General features: G+C 28.8%; 5 protein-coding genes across 10 annotated transcripts in view; 2 read left to right on the top strand and 3 right to left on the bottom strand.

Annotated features, from left to right (window-relative positions):
- LOC118066871 (lachesin-like) overlaps positions 1-5,331 on the top strand; it is a 39,699-nt gene extending 34,368 nt beyond the window's left edge. The window contains exons 3-9 of one of the 2 annotated variants that reach the window (XM_035083254.1): positions 485-688; positions 919-1,265; positions 1,346-1,499; positions 1,577-1,959; positions 4,370-4,589; positions 4,723-4,840; positions 4,934-5,331. In XM_035083254.1, the coding sequence (XP_034939145.1) occupies positions 485-688; positions 919-1,265; positions 1,346-1,499; positions 1,577-1,959; positions 4,370-4,589; positions 4,723-4,814 (1,400 nt within the window). In that variant the 3' untranslated portion in view covers positions 4,815-4,840; positions 4,934-5,331. Of the gene's footprint in view, positions 1-484; positions 689-918; positions 1,266-1,345; positions 1,500-1,576; positions 1,960-4,369; positions 4,590-4,722; positions 4,846-4,933 lie in introns of both variants that reach the window. The other variant, XM_035083253.1, reaches the window with a different exon arrangement.
- Positions 1,975-2,987, bottom strand: LOC118066874 (uncharacterized). The gene is made up of 4 exons (XM_035083256.1): positions 2,896-2,987; positions 2,535-2,708; positions 2,354-2,468; positions 1,975-2,290 (listed from the first exon to the last, which is right to left on the bottom strand). The coding sequence occupies exons 1-4, from the start codon at positions 2,941-2,943 to the stop codon at positions 2,163-2,165; spliced, it is 465 nt and encodes a 154-aa protein (XP_034939147.1). The 5' UTR covers positions 2,944-2,987; the 3' UTR covers positions 1,975-2,162.
- Positions 5,332-6,750: 1,419 nt separating the features above from the next.
- On the bottom strand, positions 6,751-8,537 carry LOC118066892 (endoplasmic reticulum-Golgi intermediate compartment protein 2). Its single transcript, XM_035083290.1, has 4 exons — positions 8,101-8,537; positions 7,607-7,979; positions 7,279-7,529; positions 6,751-7,218 (listed from the first exon to the last, which is right to left on the bottom strand). The coding sequence occupies exons 1-4, from the start codon at positions 8,201-8,203 to the stop codon at positions 6,767-6,769; spliced, it is 1,179 nt and encodes a 392-aa protein (XP_034939181.1). The 5' UTR covers positions 8,204-8,537; the 3' UTR covers positions 6,751-6,766.
- Positions 8,221-11,224, top strand: Papst2 (PAPS transporter 2). 4 transcript variants are annotated; one of them, XM_035083295.1, is made up of 6 exons: positions 8,221-8,355; positions 8,545-8,689; positions 8,870-9,125; positions 9,188-9,403; positions 9,475-9,831; positions 9,908-11,224. In XM_035083295.1, the coding sequence occupies exons 3-6, from the start codon at positions 8,973-8,975 to the stop codon at positions 10,247-10,249; spliced, it is 1,068 nt and encodes a 355-aa protein (XP_034939186.1). In that variant the 5' UTR covers positions 8,221-8,355; positions 8,545-8,689; positions 8,870-8,972; the 3' UTR covers positions 10,250-11,224. The 4 variants fall into 4 exon arrangements, with proteins under 4 accessions (XP_034939186.1, XP_034939182.1, XP_034939185.1 ...); XM_035083291.1 differs by having other exon boundaries at positions 8,545-8,744; XM_035083294.1 differs by having other exon boundaries at positions 8,545-8,801.
- On the bottom strand, positions 10,835-15,317 carry LOC118066894 (putative RNA-binding protein Luc7-like 2). Of its 2 annotated transcripts, XM_035083296.1 has the most exons (5): positions 15,070-15,317; positions 14,673-14,767; positions 11,963-12,061; positions 11,249-11,883; positions 10,835-11,128 (listed from the first exon to the last, which is right to left on the bottom strand). In XM_035083296.1, the coding sequence occupies exons 1-5, from the start codon at positions 15,128-15,130 to the stop codon at positions 11,050-11,052; spliced, it is 969 nt and encodes a 322-aa protein (XP_034939187.1). In that variant the 5' UTR covers positions 15,131-15,317; the 3' UTR covers positions 10,835-11,049. The 2 variants fall into 2 exon arrangements, with proteins under 2 accessions (XP_034939187.1, XP_034939188.1); XM_035083297.1 differs by lacking the exons at positions 14,673-14,767; positions 15,070-15,317 and adding an exon at positions 12,425-13,321.
- Positions 15,318-15,321: the final 4 nt, after the last annotated feature.

Raw genomic sequence — 15,321 nt, 5'->3', positions numbered from 1 at the left:
AAAATAAAAGTAAACATTGCTGGTTCCCTACTTTTTTCAAGTTGTCGACAAGAAAAATGTAATTGTGGGGATACAAGAAAAATGAGTGCATCAGTTGAGGTTGATTAAATTGATCAGGATAGACTGAAATGACAAGTGTTTGCTTGACCTATTTATTCTAACAAGGGCGTGGTGGCCATCAGTATGTTCGTGAGATCTACTTTAAAAGTGTAGAAGTATGTCATGTCTTATATGATGGCACGATGATTTACCTGTTAACGTAACGGGTTAACGTAGCATGCTTCGCATGTAGATTTTCCAGATGTCTCACCCTTCATTTCAACAAAAAACAAAAGCTTTTGTGATAGCTGAAACAATACATTTACGTCAGTCAATAATTTAACTTCCTTCAGATATAAATTTATTCTGAGAATAAATAAATAATTATAATTATTTTTTAAATTAATATAATTATATAAAGTCTCTTTTTTTTGTTCTTTTTCAGTTTACTGCAGTTCAGATCAATTTGAAAGCAAAGATGACCTGTATGCTGATGACGATCCTCCGTCTCCAGATTATGATGAAGAACCTGAAGAAGATGACAGCAATGGAACACCCGCAGAACCACCGGAAATAAGGACTAAACCTTTAACATTACGAACGAATCAAGGCGAGACCGTAGAACTGCCTTGCGATGTTGTTAATGCAGGTTCGATTCTTTTGTTAACTTTGAGAGAAAAGGATATTAAGTTATGCTGAGTCAGGTCTTGACGAAATGCTTCGATTTCTTTTATTGAAAAATGTGCAATGAAAAGAAGATTTATAACAAAAGTGAAAAAAAACAGTTACTTTTATTTCTAAAAGAAAAAAAAAATTTTTCGAAAGTAGAAGCATTTCAGTTGAAAGTATTTTTAAGAATTGAATAAATTTCTTTTGCAGAGGACTTTACAATAAGCTGGTACAAAGACAACATTACTTTATCTTTTGGCGATGCTCTTATAATTAACGATAAAAAAAGAATAACTGTAGCAGCAAATCATAGCCTTATTATTCATAATGTTACGAGAGAAGATTCTTCATCAAATTATACATGCCAAATAGTGAGCAATCCACCTATTAAGCTAGTTCATTCTCTACACGTAACACGAGCTGAATCTCCACTCTCTAAGGATGATACAATCACCGTATATCCAGCAAGAAAAGTGGAGATTGATGAAAATGGAACTATAACACTACGTTGCACATCTACACTTGTACCTCCATCAGAAATCAAATGGTTTCACAAAGTAAATTTTCCTTGTATTATTTTTATAAATTGTGTGAAGGATATTTGGTTCTAATTTTGATTTTATTTAAATATTTACAGGGCACGAGGTTGAACAATAGTCATGGAATTGAAGTTAATGAAAATAGTGTTACATTGAGAAAAGTAACAAGACATCATTCAGGACACTATCAATGCCTTGCTGAAGATAAATCGGAAACCCCACCATCTCAATCTATTGAAGTGTTGGTTAACTGTAAGTTTATTTATTCAAAACAACGTTTTTCATTGATAAGTTTTATTAAACGGCTACTAATTTTAATTATGTTACAGTTGCGCCAGTAATAGAAGTCGACCATGACGTTATTCATACTGGTATTGCTGTAGAAACGGAATTAGTCTGCAGGGTTCATGCTCATCCTCATGCTAGAGTAAGCTGGACAAAGAATGACAAGCCAATTTCATTGAAAAAAGAAAAAAAATATATGACAGACGATAAAAATCATCGAGTTCTAACGATTTATCATACTAATAAACACGATTTTGGAAAGTACAAATGTATAGCAAAAAATCCTTTGGGTGAAGCGTATAAAGAAATATTGGTCGAAGGTACACCAGCAAAACCAGAATTTATTGGTGGAGAAATCGCTGATGATGAAACAACAATGATTTTGAAGTGGAAAGTCAAGAGTTTCTCGCCCATCGTTGAGTACAAAGTAAGTATGAAATGATGTATTTATTTTTATTTATTAATATTCTATAATGACAACATCACTATGACCTTGTAACAAAAATGAAAATAAGTGTTGCCATTTTTTTTGCACTTTTAAATTTTACATCATCTTTATAGGTAGACTTTCAATGCTTTTAGAGTTTTAATAAGTTGCTTTTAACAATCTTTTTTATGATACATAATAAATCATGTTCTTTTCACGCTAAAGAAATAGTAAACGTTCTTTCCATGTTCTTGTGGTGAAGTATAGCGTGCTGTTGCTGGGCGAATGCATCTAAAGATAAGGTCAGCAGTACCGCATGGGTTTGGACCAACTGAATAAAAGAAATGTCATTATCAAAAAGAATTATGCATACTCCTCTAAGTGAAATACTTACCCATATTTACACATGAAGCACGTTGTCTCATGATCTCCATCCTTTGTTCGTCAGAAACATAATGTGGAATAAAGTTGATGATTTTTTCTTTATCTACTGTACCATCATAAGACATCTGTGTAAAAACAGATTCAGCAAGTTAATAAGTATTTTTGGAGTTAAAAAAATCATATAAACTCACCACTCCCATTTTTATAGCCATGCATGCATGGAAGCACTTTACTCTTTCATCATTAATATCCGCACCATTTCGTTCAGCTTCTATTATCTCATAATTAGCACCAGTTTCTGAAATACATTGGGCTGTCCATTGTTCAAGATTGTCTTCAAAGGAATCATAGGCATTAACAAATATCTGTGCATAAAATGTTCTCTATTAAGCTTCTCAATTATTATTAGAAGTTTCTTTTAAAATTCTTTGTTTGATTTCAACAATTCTATAATTGTTTAAATTTATAAACAATCTCTTAGATATTTAATGTGCTTCGTTGAAACAAAAAAAAAACAAGAATTTAGGTGACTTAATCATATAAATAACTTACTGTAGCCGAAGCTACACAGGTGACAAATAATAGAACTGCAGAATTCATGATGAATGTTTATAGTTGCACAAAAAAACAAACTGATGAAAAATCTTCGTTGTCTTCCTATATATATTTTCTCATCGCTATTTTATATAATTTTATAGAGGGGATTTTTATAATCTAAATAATAACAGATAGTTTTTATTATGATATTACCTCTCTTATCGACATAATTACTTGCATAGACATATAAATATTTTCTGATCTAACCGGAAAAATAAAGAATGAAGGTTGTTATTAATGTCAGAAATAATAATGTTAATAAAAAAGTTATAAAAATCATCCATTATCTCAGCATTTTGCACGAAATGTAATTGAATCCTTATATCCTGATGTGTCATAATACTATCTTGTAATAATTATCAATGTTGTAAATAATTATTCTGAAATAATGTATTTGTGATAAAGTTATGAAGGGAAAATGATAAATTTTTAATTTCATATTAATGATACAATATTTCAAAATTACTCGTAGATCAATCGTAATTAATATTTCTATTAGAATTTATGATTGCTCCATTTCTCATAGTTATCTATGCTTCAATGCATTCTACATGATTATTTTATATTTAGTTATATACTCAAGTGTATTTTTCACTCTTATAAAGCACAAATATTATTTCAAATCTAATATAAATTGTAATAATTCATAATAAAATATCAATGCTATAATTCGAACAATTATCATTATACAAAATTCGCTGATGATATCTATGGAGCATTGAAAAAATATTATTATTGTAGATAAGAATCGATTCATGAACAGTAAAACAGTCAAGTTGATGTGTTACAAATAACGCATGTTCATGATTCTTCTTCTATTTTTATCATGTTTGTCGCAATGATTTTCATTCAATAATTTTAAAAATGTTTGATCGTTATTTCAATATCTTATTCAAGTAAATCCTTTGATATTTCATTGATTGACTTGCATACTCTAGGTATATCTTTTAGATCAGCAAATATTCTCACTCATTCAGGGACTCAGTATTAAATTTCTCTTTTCTCTTACTTAGCACTTTAATATGTAATTAAATTTTGCTGTGTGTATATAATTAAATAACATTGCATTTTTCTCTTTCCTAGAGAATTATTTTCAACCATTGATATTTAATGACATTCAATGCTTCATTATATTTACTTCAATATCTCCATTAAACTTAGACAGTTTTCTCTATTTCTATTACAAAGCATTTGTAAAAGCAAAATTATAGTGGTGGTCATAAATAGAGTAAAACTCTATTACGCAATAATTACATGTTATTCTAAATAAGTATAGTTTACAAAACCTGTTATTTCTAATAATTCAATTATATATGTTTTAGAAATGGCATTCACCAATTTTCCATGTTCAAGTATCAATATAATAAATGAACAATTTTTTATGATGGTTGTAATAAAGTACTGAAAAATATGGTAATTTTCTTTTCAGCTGGAATATCGTGAAAAAGGTGATAAAGAGTGGAAGGTATTAAGTCCAAGTGTACAAGATGGAAGCGGAAATGAATTTGTGGTTGAACATGCTATAAAAGGTCTTCAGCCAAGCGTATCGTATGAAGCGACGTTGGTGGCTAAAAATGACTTCGGATGGTCACCAAATGCTAAAATTCACACGTTTAGCAAAGAATATGCATCCGACGAACCACAAAATGGTAAAAAAAAAATCATTAATTATCAATTTGCTAAGTTAAATCAAGAAAATTATGATTAAATATAATCAAAAGTCATTGAAAGAATTTAATAAGTTAGTATTAGTTATTAATATTAGAGTGATAATAATTTCAGTGAAAGGAAAATCGGATGCAACGACGACACGATCGTTTGCAGCACTTACAGCAGTACTCCTAGTCTTGTCATATATTACTATGAATGTTTAATTAATTTACTACTTCATACTACATAGGTAAGGTATGATCGAATCTTAACAAATCTATTGATAAATATTCATATCCAATTATTCAATACGACATTAAATTATACGTTTATATTTCTTTAGATAATTCGCTGCAGCCAAAGCGTACACCAGCAAATTTCATGGTGGAAATAAGAACGAAAATTGCCTAGGGGAGTGCCTTTTCAACATTACTTACATTGTTGACAAGCCATAGAAGCCTTTATATTATGTCTTCGCCTTTCACCTCCGTCTTCCGAAATGGAAATTATAAAATCTGTGCCTCGAATTTACAATTATAACAATCAAGATCTCTTGTGATATTTTTAGGGAAAAATATTATTTACACTGTCAAAATGTTCTTGAAATTTGAGAGTTCAGTAATGATTAATTTGATGTATTATATTATATACATCAAGTTTTATTTTATAACTTTTTATACACATGTTTGATTCTCATAATTTATTTTATAAAAAATTTTTTATAGTTTCCATGACGTCGTGATGTGTATAAATTTAATCATTTATCATAATTCTTGCAAATAAGAATTATTTTTATTGCTAGAACACGTCATTATTTAATTTTCAAAGAAATTTTGATTCAGTGTATGACAAAATTACAAAACAATTCAATGAAATCACCGTGTTAAAAATGAATTTACTAAAAAAAAAAGATTACTTCGAAAGATATTAAAAACTGCCTCTCCTTAGGTGCCATCAAGTGCTAGAGAGTATGAAAAAGCATTTTTTTAATTTATCTTAAGCAATTAGTTTAAGAAGATACATATAATTAAATATATATTTATATATTACTTGTATAACATAGTATTCGTTGTACATGAATAAGTCAAGAGATACACGATCGTTATTACTATAATTTATTTTTGTATGCTTAAGAAAAAAATCAAATCGGTGTTAAACTATTAAATAACGCTTGTGCCATTGTTTACGGGTTTCGATTTTTTTTAATAACTTTTTTTTTTATAAATTATAAAACCCGCTGTAACGGCACGAAATTTTGTTTTTTAATGAATTATCATGCAGTTTTTGAAACCTGTACCCTCACGATTTATAGACAAAAATATATATCTATTATCTTTAAAAGTTCTATGTACAAGTATATATAACATTAAATAGACGAAGGTCAGTGGTTATTTTTTGTTCAGTATAACGTCTAACTTTCGCACCATTACTTTGTATAAAACTTGAGTGAATGTTTATTGTGTATTTGTGTGTATGAATGTGTGAAATGAATAATCATGGTTTGTTCATAATTAATATTTTAATATTAGGATCTATAAACGTTGCAGGAGAGAGAGGCGTTGTACAGAATTATTGATTGAATAACAATTGATGGAAAGAGCGTGAAAAATAAGACGGTGCAATTGATAGATCTTATTTCCATCCTTCCATCATTTTTTAAGATAAAATAATTTCTATTTACTATTATTTAATGTGTTTTCGTGTTCGAAATTTATTAATAAATATCATTATAGTAATGAAATTATTTTAAAAGTATTTAGCAATGAAACTCAAGTGATTTTTAAAATTATATAAGTGGAATCGCACTGGAAAAGAAAGAATTTTAAAAATAAGAAATTTAAGTTGAATTGTAACTTTAAGGTACTTATTATATGTATAAAATAAAACTAAATTAATTGTCATAAATGAAAAAAATATTATATTGAATTTTACGCTTAAATATTGCATTCTGTCTTATTTTTTAACCAGCTCGTTGACTTATCGTCTATGTACAGGCGTCACTGTTGCCTTTAAAAAAATTTTAATGTATAAAAAATAATTATAAAATGCGTACTTTTATCAATAAAAATGACCTATTAATAATTTCAGTTCTATTAAGTGTGTTAAGCTGATTCCTTGAAGTTTTTAACATTAGAAAATTAATTAATAATAAAAAAAAAATTCAACAAAAAATATTTTATTGAGGCTTCAAAGTAACATCTATTGTTGCTCGAGTTGCAACATCAATTAAATTCACTGGAGTAATTGATGTTTTTATAATAGAATGATTTGTCTCAGCCAATCTGCGTTTATCTTTAACTTCAGGTTGCCTAAAAAATTTGCAAGAAATGACGTACCAAAGTCCTTGTATAATACTATTAATTAATCCACTTGTAACGTAAATCCCACCAACAGTTGCACAAAGCTTAACTAGAAATTGAATCAAAGATTCACGATTCTCTATTACTTTTACTTTAAGAGCACTTGTGTCATATTTAAAGAAAATCCCTGGTACACCATGGGACCCTTTTTGATGATCAATTGGTCTCTCATAGTCTTTTACACTATATTGGTAAGTTTTCGTAGTTTTCATTAATGTGTAAATATCAGTTGGAACAACTTCAATGAAATACTGGTAGAGCATCATATCTAAATAGAAAAAATCTTTATTAATTATACTGATCCTTATTACATAATTAGGTAGCTTACTGTCTTCTGTAATTTTCTCATCGCCTTCTAAAGGCTGAACTACTCCAGGACTTTCTTCCCCAAATGAAAATTTATTTATTCTATGAGTAAAGTTATAATCTTGGCTCGTCATGAATGCAAAAATATGTACATGGCCGCGAGGAAGCGATAATGATTTTCCGGCAGTTATGTGGAAGTTTCCGGCGACTTTATTTAGATTTATACTACCATATAATCGGCAGGCATCTGGACGATAAAGTGGTTCTAATGATCTGGAATAGAAATAAAGTTTACAATATGATAGAACATTGGTATATATATTTTGTAATTCTCCAATATATAAAAATACCTTTTAGGCATTTCACCTATAAATGTAGCTCGATTAGACTTCCAGAGAACTTCATGAATAGCATGGTATTCTTCTCTCAGGTACGAATTCACGTGTTTCAAGGCATCAAAGTGTGCTCTTTGCTCCATGGATAATTCCCACCAGGTTTCTTCTTCTTGAAGAGGTTCGAAGCCTAATAAATTTTGATTTGTGGAGTCTAAAATGTCAGCTCCAATTAGACTGCATGGCATAGCTACTGTAATATCTACATTTATTCTTAATTTTGCATCAATTTCAGTATCAGGTTCGAATTTGAAAAATAAACGAGGATTTAGGAAGTATCGAATTTCCGATATCACAAGCACAATAATAATACAAAATGTGATGAAGGAACCTGTAAAATAAATAAATAAACATTGATTCAATATATTAATAGATGATGAAGTGATGAAAGATATTACTTAAATAATGTTAGTTACAAACAAAACATCGTTAAAAGATGAGTTATAACTTACAGGTGCCTCCAACTGCAGATTTATTTATATAAGTCTCTGGAACTTTTGGAAAAGCGTCAAGTTCCTTGACAGTCTTGAGATTGACATTCCTTTTTCTCAACATAGTTAAGAAGATTAAAAATAATCATTAAAATACGATCACAAGTCTTCAAAGTTATTGCTGAATATCAAATATTCTATATTATTTAAAAAGAATCTGCATTGCTATTCATAATAATTTATTTACAAAATATTGAATACATAAAGTTGACACGTGTAGGTTAAAAGTTTTGAATCACAATAAGTTAATAAAAAATAATTTAATTAGTGAAGATATTAAATAACATAGATAAAAAATTACTATTTACAATTCTGATTATACAAAAACTGAACGATATACAATATTGTTTCGACACGTTGTCAAAAATTATTATTTGTATTATTACATCCTACTTCAATTATTAGTTCACAGTATATGCTGAGAGGACGCTTCAGTAAATTGTTGGAAATCATGGAATAAAAATTGTCAACAAATGATTGGGAAATAGTTTGGAGTCTATCTTTTTTAATTATTAAACCTAACAAATGAAGACATAGCCCAATAATTCATGTAATACTTCACATAGCAATACTATCTAAAATCAACAAAAATATTCTTCATCGAAATAAGCTTGAATAATTTTTAGTATCAATGATAAAATAACCATAAATAATCAATCGAGGTGTATTTAAGTGTTTAAAAACTACTATAATCTTAATAACATTTTTTTAAAATTACTATTGTTCTTAGGAATAACAAGATCTGAAGAATTTGAAAATGAATTCAATGTCTGTACATTGGTAATAAATACGCAGTTAATAGTCAATCATCAGACTGGAATCAATTTATAAAGATGGATTATAATAAACTTCATCCTGAAAATAGCCAAGAGACCGGTGTACTGAAAATACTCTGTTTTGACTTATCCAAATTTAGTGATAGAGCTAGATTCTTGTGGTGTTCTTTTGGAGTATTCTTTTTTTATATAATTTATGGATATCTTCAAGTGAGTATCTATTGAAAAATGATGCCTAGGAGACTCTATAAATATTTCATTTTTTTTTTCAGGAGTTAATATTCACTTTAGATGGATTTAGGCCATATGGATGGTACTTGACTCTCATTCAATTTGCTTATTATACTATATTTGGATACCTAGAATGTACGTTGAAGGGAATATCACGGAGAATTCCTTGGTCAACTTATATTATTCTGGCATTTTTAACCCTCGGCACCATGGGTTTCTCTAATTCATCTCTTGGTTACCTAAATTATCCTACGCAGGCAAATAAATCAATTATTAAATAAAAAAATTTTATTTTATAAAGATGTAATTATTTTTTTAATCATTTTAGGTCATATTTAAAAGTTGTAAATTGATACCAGTACTCATAGGTGGAATTATAATCCAAAAGAAACAATATGGAATTTTAGATTTTATTTCTGCAGGCTTATTGTGTATTGGACTTGTTCTATTTACGTTGGCTGACAGCATGATTTCTCCACGATTCAGCATTATCGGAGTTATAATGATAAGCTCTGCCTTGATATGCGATGCTATTATAGGAAACCTTCAGGAAAAAGCTATGAAACAATATAAGGCTACAAATACTGAAGTAGTCCTTTATTCTTATAGCATAGGATTTTTATATCTCTTTATTATCCTCCTTGTGACAGGAGAATTACAAAAAGGAGTAGCATTTTGTTCTGATGTAATTATTTCTAATTTCTAATTATATTGAATTCAACATCTGGTTCACATAAAAATTAACTTTTTATCATTTCTAGCATATTTTGGAAACCTATGGATACGCCTTACTTTTTTCCGTCTCTGGATATTTAGGAATCCAAATAGTTTTAACACTCGTCCAAAACAGTGGTGCCTTTATTGCTGCCACAGTAACGACTTGCAGAAAAGCCATTACGATAATGATAAGCTTCTTGTTTTTTTATAAACCTTTTACAATGCAATATTTGTGGTCTGGTCTGTTGATAATTTTAGGAATTTATTTAAACATAAACAGCAAAAAACGTAATAATAAATTTGAGCTCAAAGACATTTGTTCAGCAATAAACCAATGTTGGACAAAGCACAATAGAATTCAAAGGCAAATGATGATGAATGTGTGATAAAAATAAGGGAATATTATAGATATTATAATCATGACGATAATAACATAAAGAATAAAAAATAATAACTATTATAAGTAAGAAATTAGTATTTAATGACAAATAGATGACAAAAAATTTTTTGAATTTGTTAAATATTCCTTTTTATGGAATGTATTTTATTTTTTATTTGTAAAATTGTTGTGAAGATTACATAACAATTGACATAATGTCTCTAAAGTTGGTAAATAACACTAAAAATATGAAGAAAAAAAAGACGCATTATTTGTTTTAAAATAAAGATGAAACTACATTTATTTACATGTGACAAACTAATATCCTGAATTCTTATCAATATAAATTGAACATTGAATTAATAAAATATTTAGCTTAAAATGAAATTGATTGTTACAGTGTATTCAAGGTTTAATTAGTTTTATTCGCCTATGTACTCACGTAATATCCGCATAAGTCCAAGGTGCATGTTACAATATCTCCATTATCCATGGAACAATGGTTATGATAAATATTAAAAAATATTGAAAATGAATGTGATGTACAGGCACAGTTTATACCTTATTCAAAAGGTCTAATCAAATAATATAATTCAATTGATAAGATCAAATTTATATATGAAAATTATTAGCTTATGAGCTTACATTATGTTTCAGCAAAGAATGATATTTTTTACACCGGGATGGGTATCCGATGAAGATTAAAAACCGTCTAGTCCATTAAAGGGTTAAGACTGTATTGTATGTGATATCCCGTCATCGTCACTTACGTCACCGTCATTGTCTTACCTCGTCCTTATCAACTGTTTATCTCTTGCGATCATTAGATCCACTTCGCCGCGAACGGGACCTACGATTACGACTGCCACTGCGCGATCGTCTGGACCTAGAAAAATATATCAGTGAAATAATTGATATTACTGTGATTTTATTCAATTATAAATAAATAACGAACGCTTAATAAATATTATGAATTCTAAAATTCTATAAATAATTTAAAAAATACCTTTTTCCACGGCTGCGACTTCGTGATCGCGATCGTCTCCTCTCCCTGCGATCACGGTCGCGTTCCCGATCTCGATAGCCAAGTCCTCGTCCTCTGTCATTTCTCGAATCACGATGATCACGATCCCTATCATCTCTGTCGCGATGTCTGTCTCTGTCCATCATTGTCTCGCGTTTCTCTTTACGTCGTTCTTCAACAATTTTCTCTAGTTCAGCAAGTTTTTCACGAATCTTGATGAATCCTAGATGAAGTTTTCCACCAAAGTGATCAGCCAATCGTCTGTCATTATCATGAATTCCCAAGTATGCGCTACATACTTCACAAACTCTTAATTTTTGCTGTTGATAACTTGAAGCAGGCATGCTGTTTCTATATTCCTGTTCAGCTTCATTCTTTTTCTTTCTTAATTCATCAATTTCTCCCATAAGTTTCATTGATTCTTCAACAAAACCTTCCTCTCCAAGTTGCTCAGCTTTTGCTAATTTTTTTCCAATTTCTTCAGCCAAAACATGAACGCTGTTTGCTTTTGCTGCGACTTCAGCACTTAATTCTTCTTGCGTTTCTGCAAGACGTTGCTTTGCTTGTTCTGTACGACGATCACAGTCAGCAATAAAATTTTGAAGATGTTCCATAGCCTGAAACAATTAATTTATTTATTAGTAAAAATTATTGAATTTTATTATACAATAATGATATTAAATATGTAATACTTACATCAATATCATAAAAATGATCCTTCTTCTTCTGCGCTGCCTCATAGTCAGCCCGAAGGGCTAAGTCGTGAATCTGGGGGCATTCTCCCAGGTCCATGCGCTGCGATTGACAAATCATTTAATTATTAGCTAAATTTATACAAAATAAATTTTATTCTTACCATCTGGTAAACAATCCTTAAGCCCCATTTTTACATTTAGAATTTAGACTAAGAACAATGATAATTATTATAAATTATCATCAAATTTTTAAATTCAATTGATGTTTTAATATTTTTTTTTAACCCCCTTTCATTCTCACTCTCATTTTCTCATTCATTCATTCACTCGTTCAAAGTCTGAAAAATATCCAGATCTAAATTGTTTTGTATAAAACAATTTATTTTTTATAATATCAGTTATTACGCGATATTTAGGTATTCTATAAAGGTAGATAGACAATTATCTGTTAGTTTTGACTTACAGAATGGCAACACCTCCGCCTGACGCGAGAATGCGATGGTAACGATGCTACAATCAGCACACATACCTTAATATTTTTTACAATTATATTCAAGTTTTTAAATGAGACATAACTTATTATATAAATCCTAAATAATATTTTTAAATGAATGATATGATGACATATTTTCTGAGAATATAATTTTTAAATTAAAACAACGATTTGGACTTATTTTAATCGATTGATTGTTCGATTATTCATCATTTTAATTTAGGAAATCGTTGTTTAATACGTACATCCATGATGAGACATTTTAGTGAACTTGCCATTGTCCTATAATATATCCTTGATTATTTTTCTCACTCCAATTTAATTCTTGAGCCATTTCTTCCTTTTTGTGTTATTCTTCTTATAACAATTGTTTTATTTCAATGAATCTGCCATCGATTCTATTATTTAACTTCCGAAAGAGACAAGAAATGAAGATTAGTTAATGATATCCGAGTATAGCTTTTTTTATTTTTAATTCTTTTTAATTATTTCACGGTTTCATGCACAAATATTTAATTAATAAATTCACGGAAAAAACATAATTATTATTATCTCTTATTCCGTTTATTGTCATTTTTAATCATTTCTTTATTAAATGAGAAAGTTTCAAAGTTGAATTACTTACAGGTCTGCAATTGGTGAGTGATGTGAAAGCGAACCATTGTATTGAATTGTTTTTAATACTCACGGAATTAATCGAAGTAATATAGATCTCTGCTATTTTATCGAATTAGGGAAACGAAAATACTACATTTTAATTGACATTAACAACCAATTTTTCATTTATATTTTTTATCTTTAGTAATTATTAATTTTAGTTTTAATATATTAATAGAAGAAGAAATAAAATAAAACCATGAATGAAAGTAAATAATTATAAAAAAAATTATTTTCTAAAAGATGCAATTAATTTTATATGAGTTTATAGAAAAATAAATATTAAAAAATAAATGTTAGAAAATAACAATTCTTCTCTACACTAAATATCAACATTTGCTATATTAATTTTTGTTCTAGAGTTCTTATTCCAATAATAGAATAGCCTCATTTTCATTAAAAATGAACTAAAAAAAAAAATTTTTTTTTAACCGAAGTAATTGTTAGTAATGTACATTTGAGTTAAAGAGAAAGTCTCTTAAAGTTTCCAGTAGATTTTATAAACATAATTAAATAATAAAAAAGAAAGTTTAAAAAATTGATTTGTCTCAAGTCAATCAAAGTAGTAGTCTTCGCGAACATTGTTAGAAATAAATTGTTAACAGCGACAATTTATTATTAAATCTGATATTGAAATAATTTAAAATTTGTATTTGAAAAATTTTCGCATGAATCAATAGCTTGACGCTACTTACCATAGCGCGTACAAGTTCAATCATTCGTGCATTAACTTCTGTTCTTTTCTAGACTTCTCTAATAGAAGAGAATGGGGCTGAGACGTGTTATCTGCTTCCTAACATTCTTAATATTATTATAATTATAAATTATAATCATAATCTGGTGGTTTAATTTACGGTTAAATAGAACAATGATATTGATATGTAATGTTATACGTACGTCCTTATTTTTTGCATTGAGTACTTACAGTAACGCGCGTGCAAGTTCGAGCAAGAACGACATACGGACATTATTCTCAATGACACTGTACAATGGTTCTGATTGGAATTGGTTTTTCCAGACACTCTGGAAATAAGAACTGCAGCGGGATACCATCATTAGTTGCCGTCATTTGATGCCCATTATTTTGCTACATTTTATTATTTACGGGCAATTATATTGGCTATGTTTATATTATTTTGCTTAGTAACGCGTTTTTTCTTCGTCATTTTCTGTTCGGTATAATTGAATAAAAACTACCAATGAGAAGATGAACAAGAATCCTTATTTTGAATTAATAAATAATAAATAAGGTTATAATACGTAACAATGAACATTATCAACTTCTTCAAGGATATTAACTAATGAGTATTTTGCAAAAATCGAAACAAAGCATTTTTTTAATAGTGATGCAATTAATGTCAACGTTATACAATAGATTATTTCAATGATTAGTCTTTTTATGACATTTTATTTCAAATATGAATGCATCTATGTGCAACATATTGTCTCAATTTTCATGAAAAACTCCTTAGTTTAAATTACAAAATAACGATGTAGAAATGAATATTGTTTGATTTTGAATAAAGTTTATCAAATAACATAATTTATGATTTATACTCACCGTTGAGGACAAAATTTCATGGGGACAGCATGCCAGAAGAAAACTTTTGCAGACCTTTGGATCCGAATATTTCACTTGGAATTTATTATTCTCACCTACAAAACATTATTTACATTAATGAATGTAATAAAAATCAATAAAAACAATATAAAGTAGTGTCTATAAATAATCTTTAATTGTAGATGTGATGTTTTTATCAATAGAGTGATTAATTACTAGGAATATTTTAAATGAGTTAAGATTAAGATTGATGAATTTATTTATAAAATATTGTTTTGACTCGTATTCAAGTACCAAACACTTGGCTGATATGATTTCAGAATAATCTAAAATGGTATGTGTAAATTAATGTGTAACGTATGTTTCATGCAACGTGTGATGGAAAATATTTACTTACCGTTACGTCCCGTTCCCATCAATTGATCGAGCATAGCTCGCATTTGGTCGTGGGCCGTCATTTTATCGAAATATAACGCCGAACTCCTCCAAATCGACGATGCTCTACTAATTATCTGCTTTAGAAATTAATATTGAAGTAATAAACGTTCAGTATCCACGTAAATATCTAGTGATGCTAAGTAAGTGATATAAAAACTACACTTCAACTAAATTATGACCTCGAGGTTTGCATAGATTGAGCGAAAATGTT

This window comes from Chelonus insularis, unplaced genomic scaffold (assembly GCF_013357705.1).
Source record: "Chelonus insularis isolate UGA/USDA-ARS -01 unplaced genomic scaffold, ASM1335770v1 contig_358_pilon, whole genome shotgun sequence".
NCBI classification, from domain to species: Eukaryota; Metazoa; Arthropoda; class Insecta; order Hymenoptera; family Braconidae; genus Chelonus; species Chelonus insularis.
This window is presented reverse-complemented; position numbering and strand designations above follow the sequence as displayed.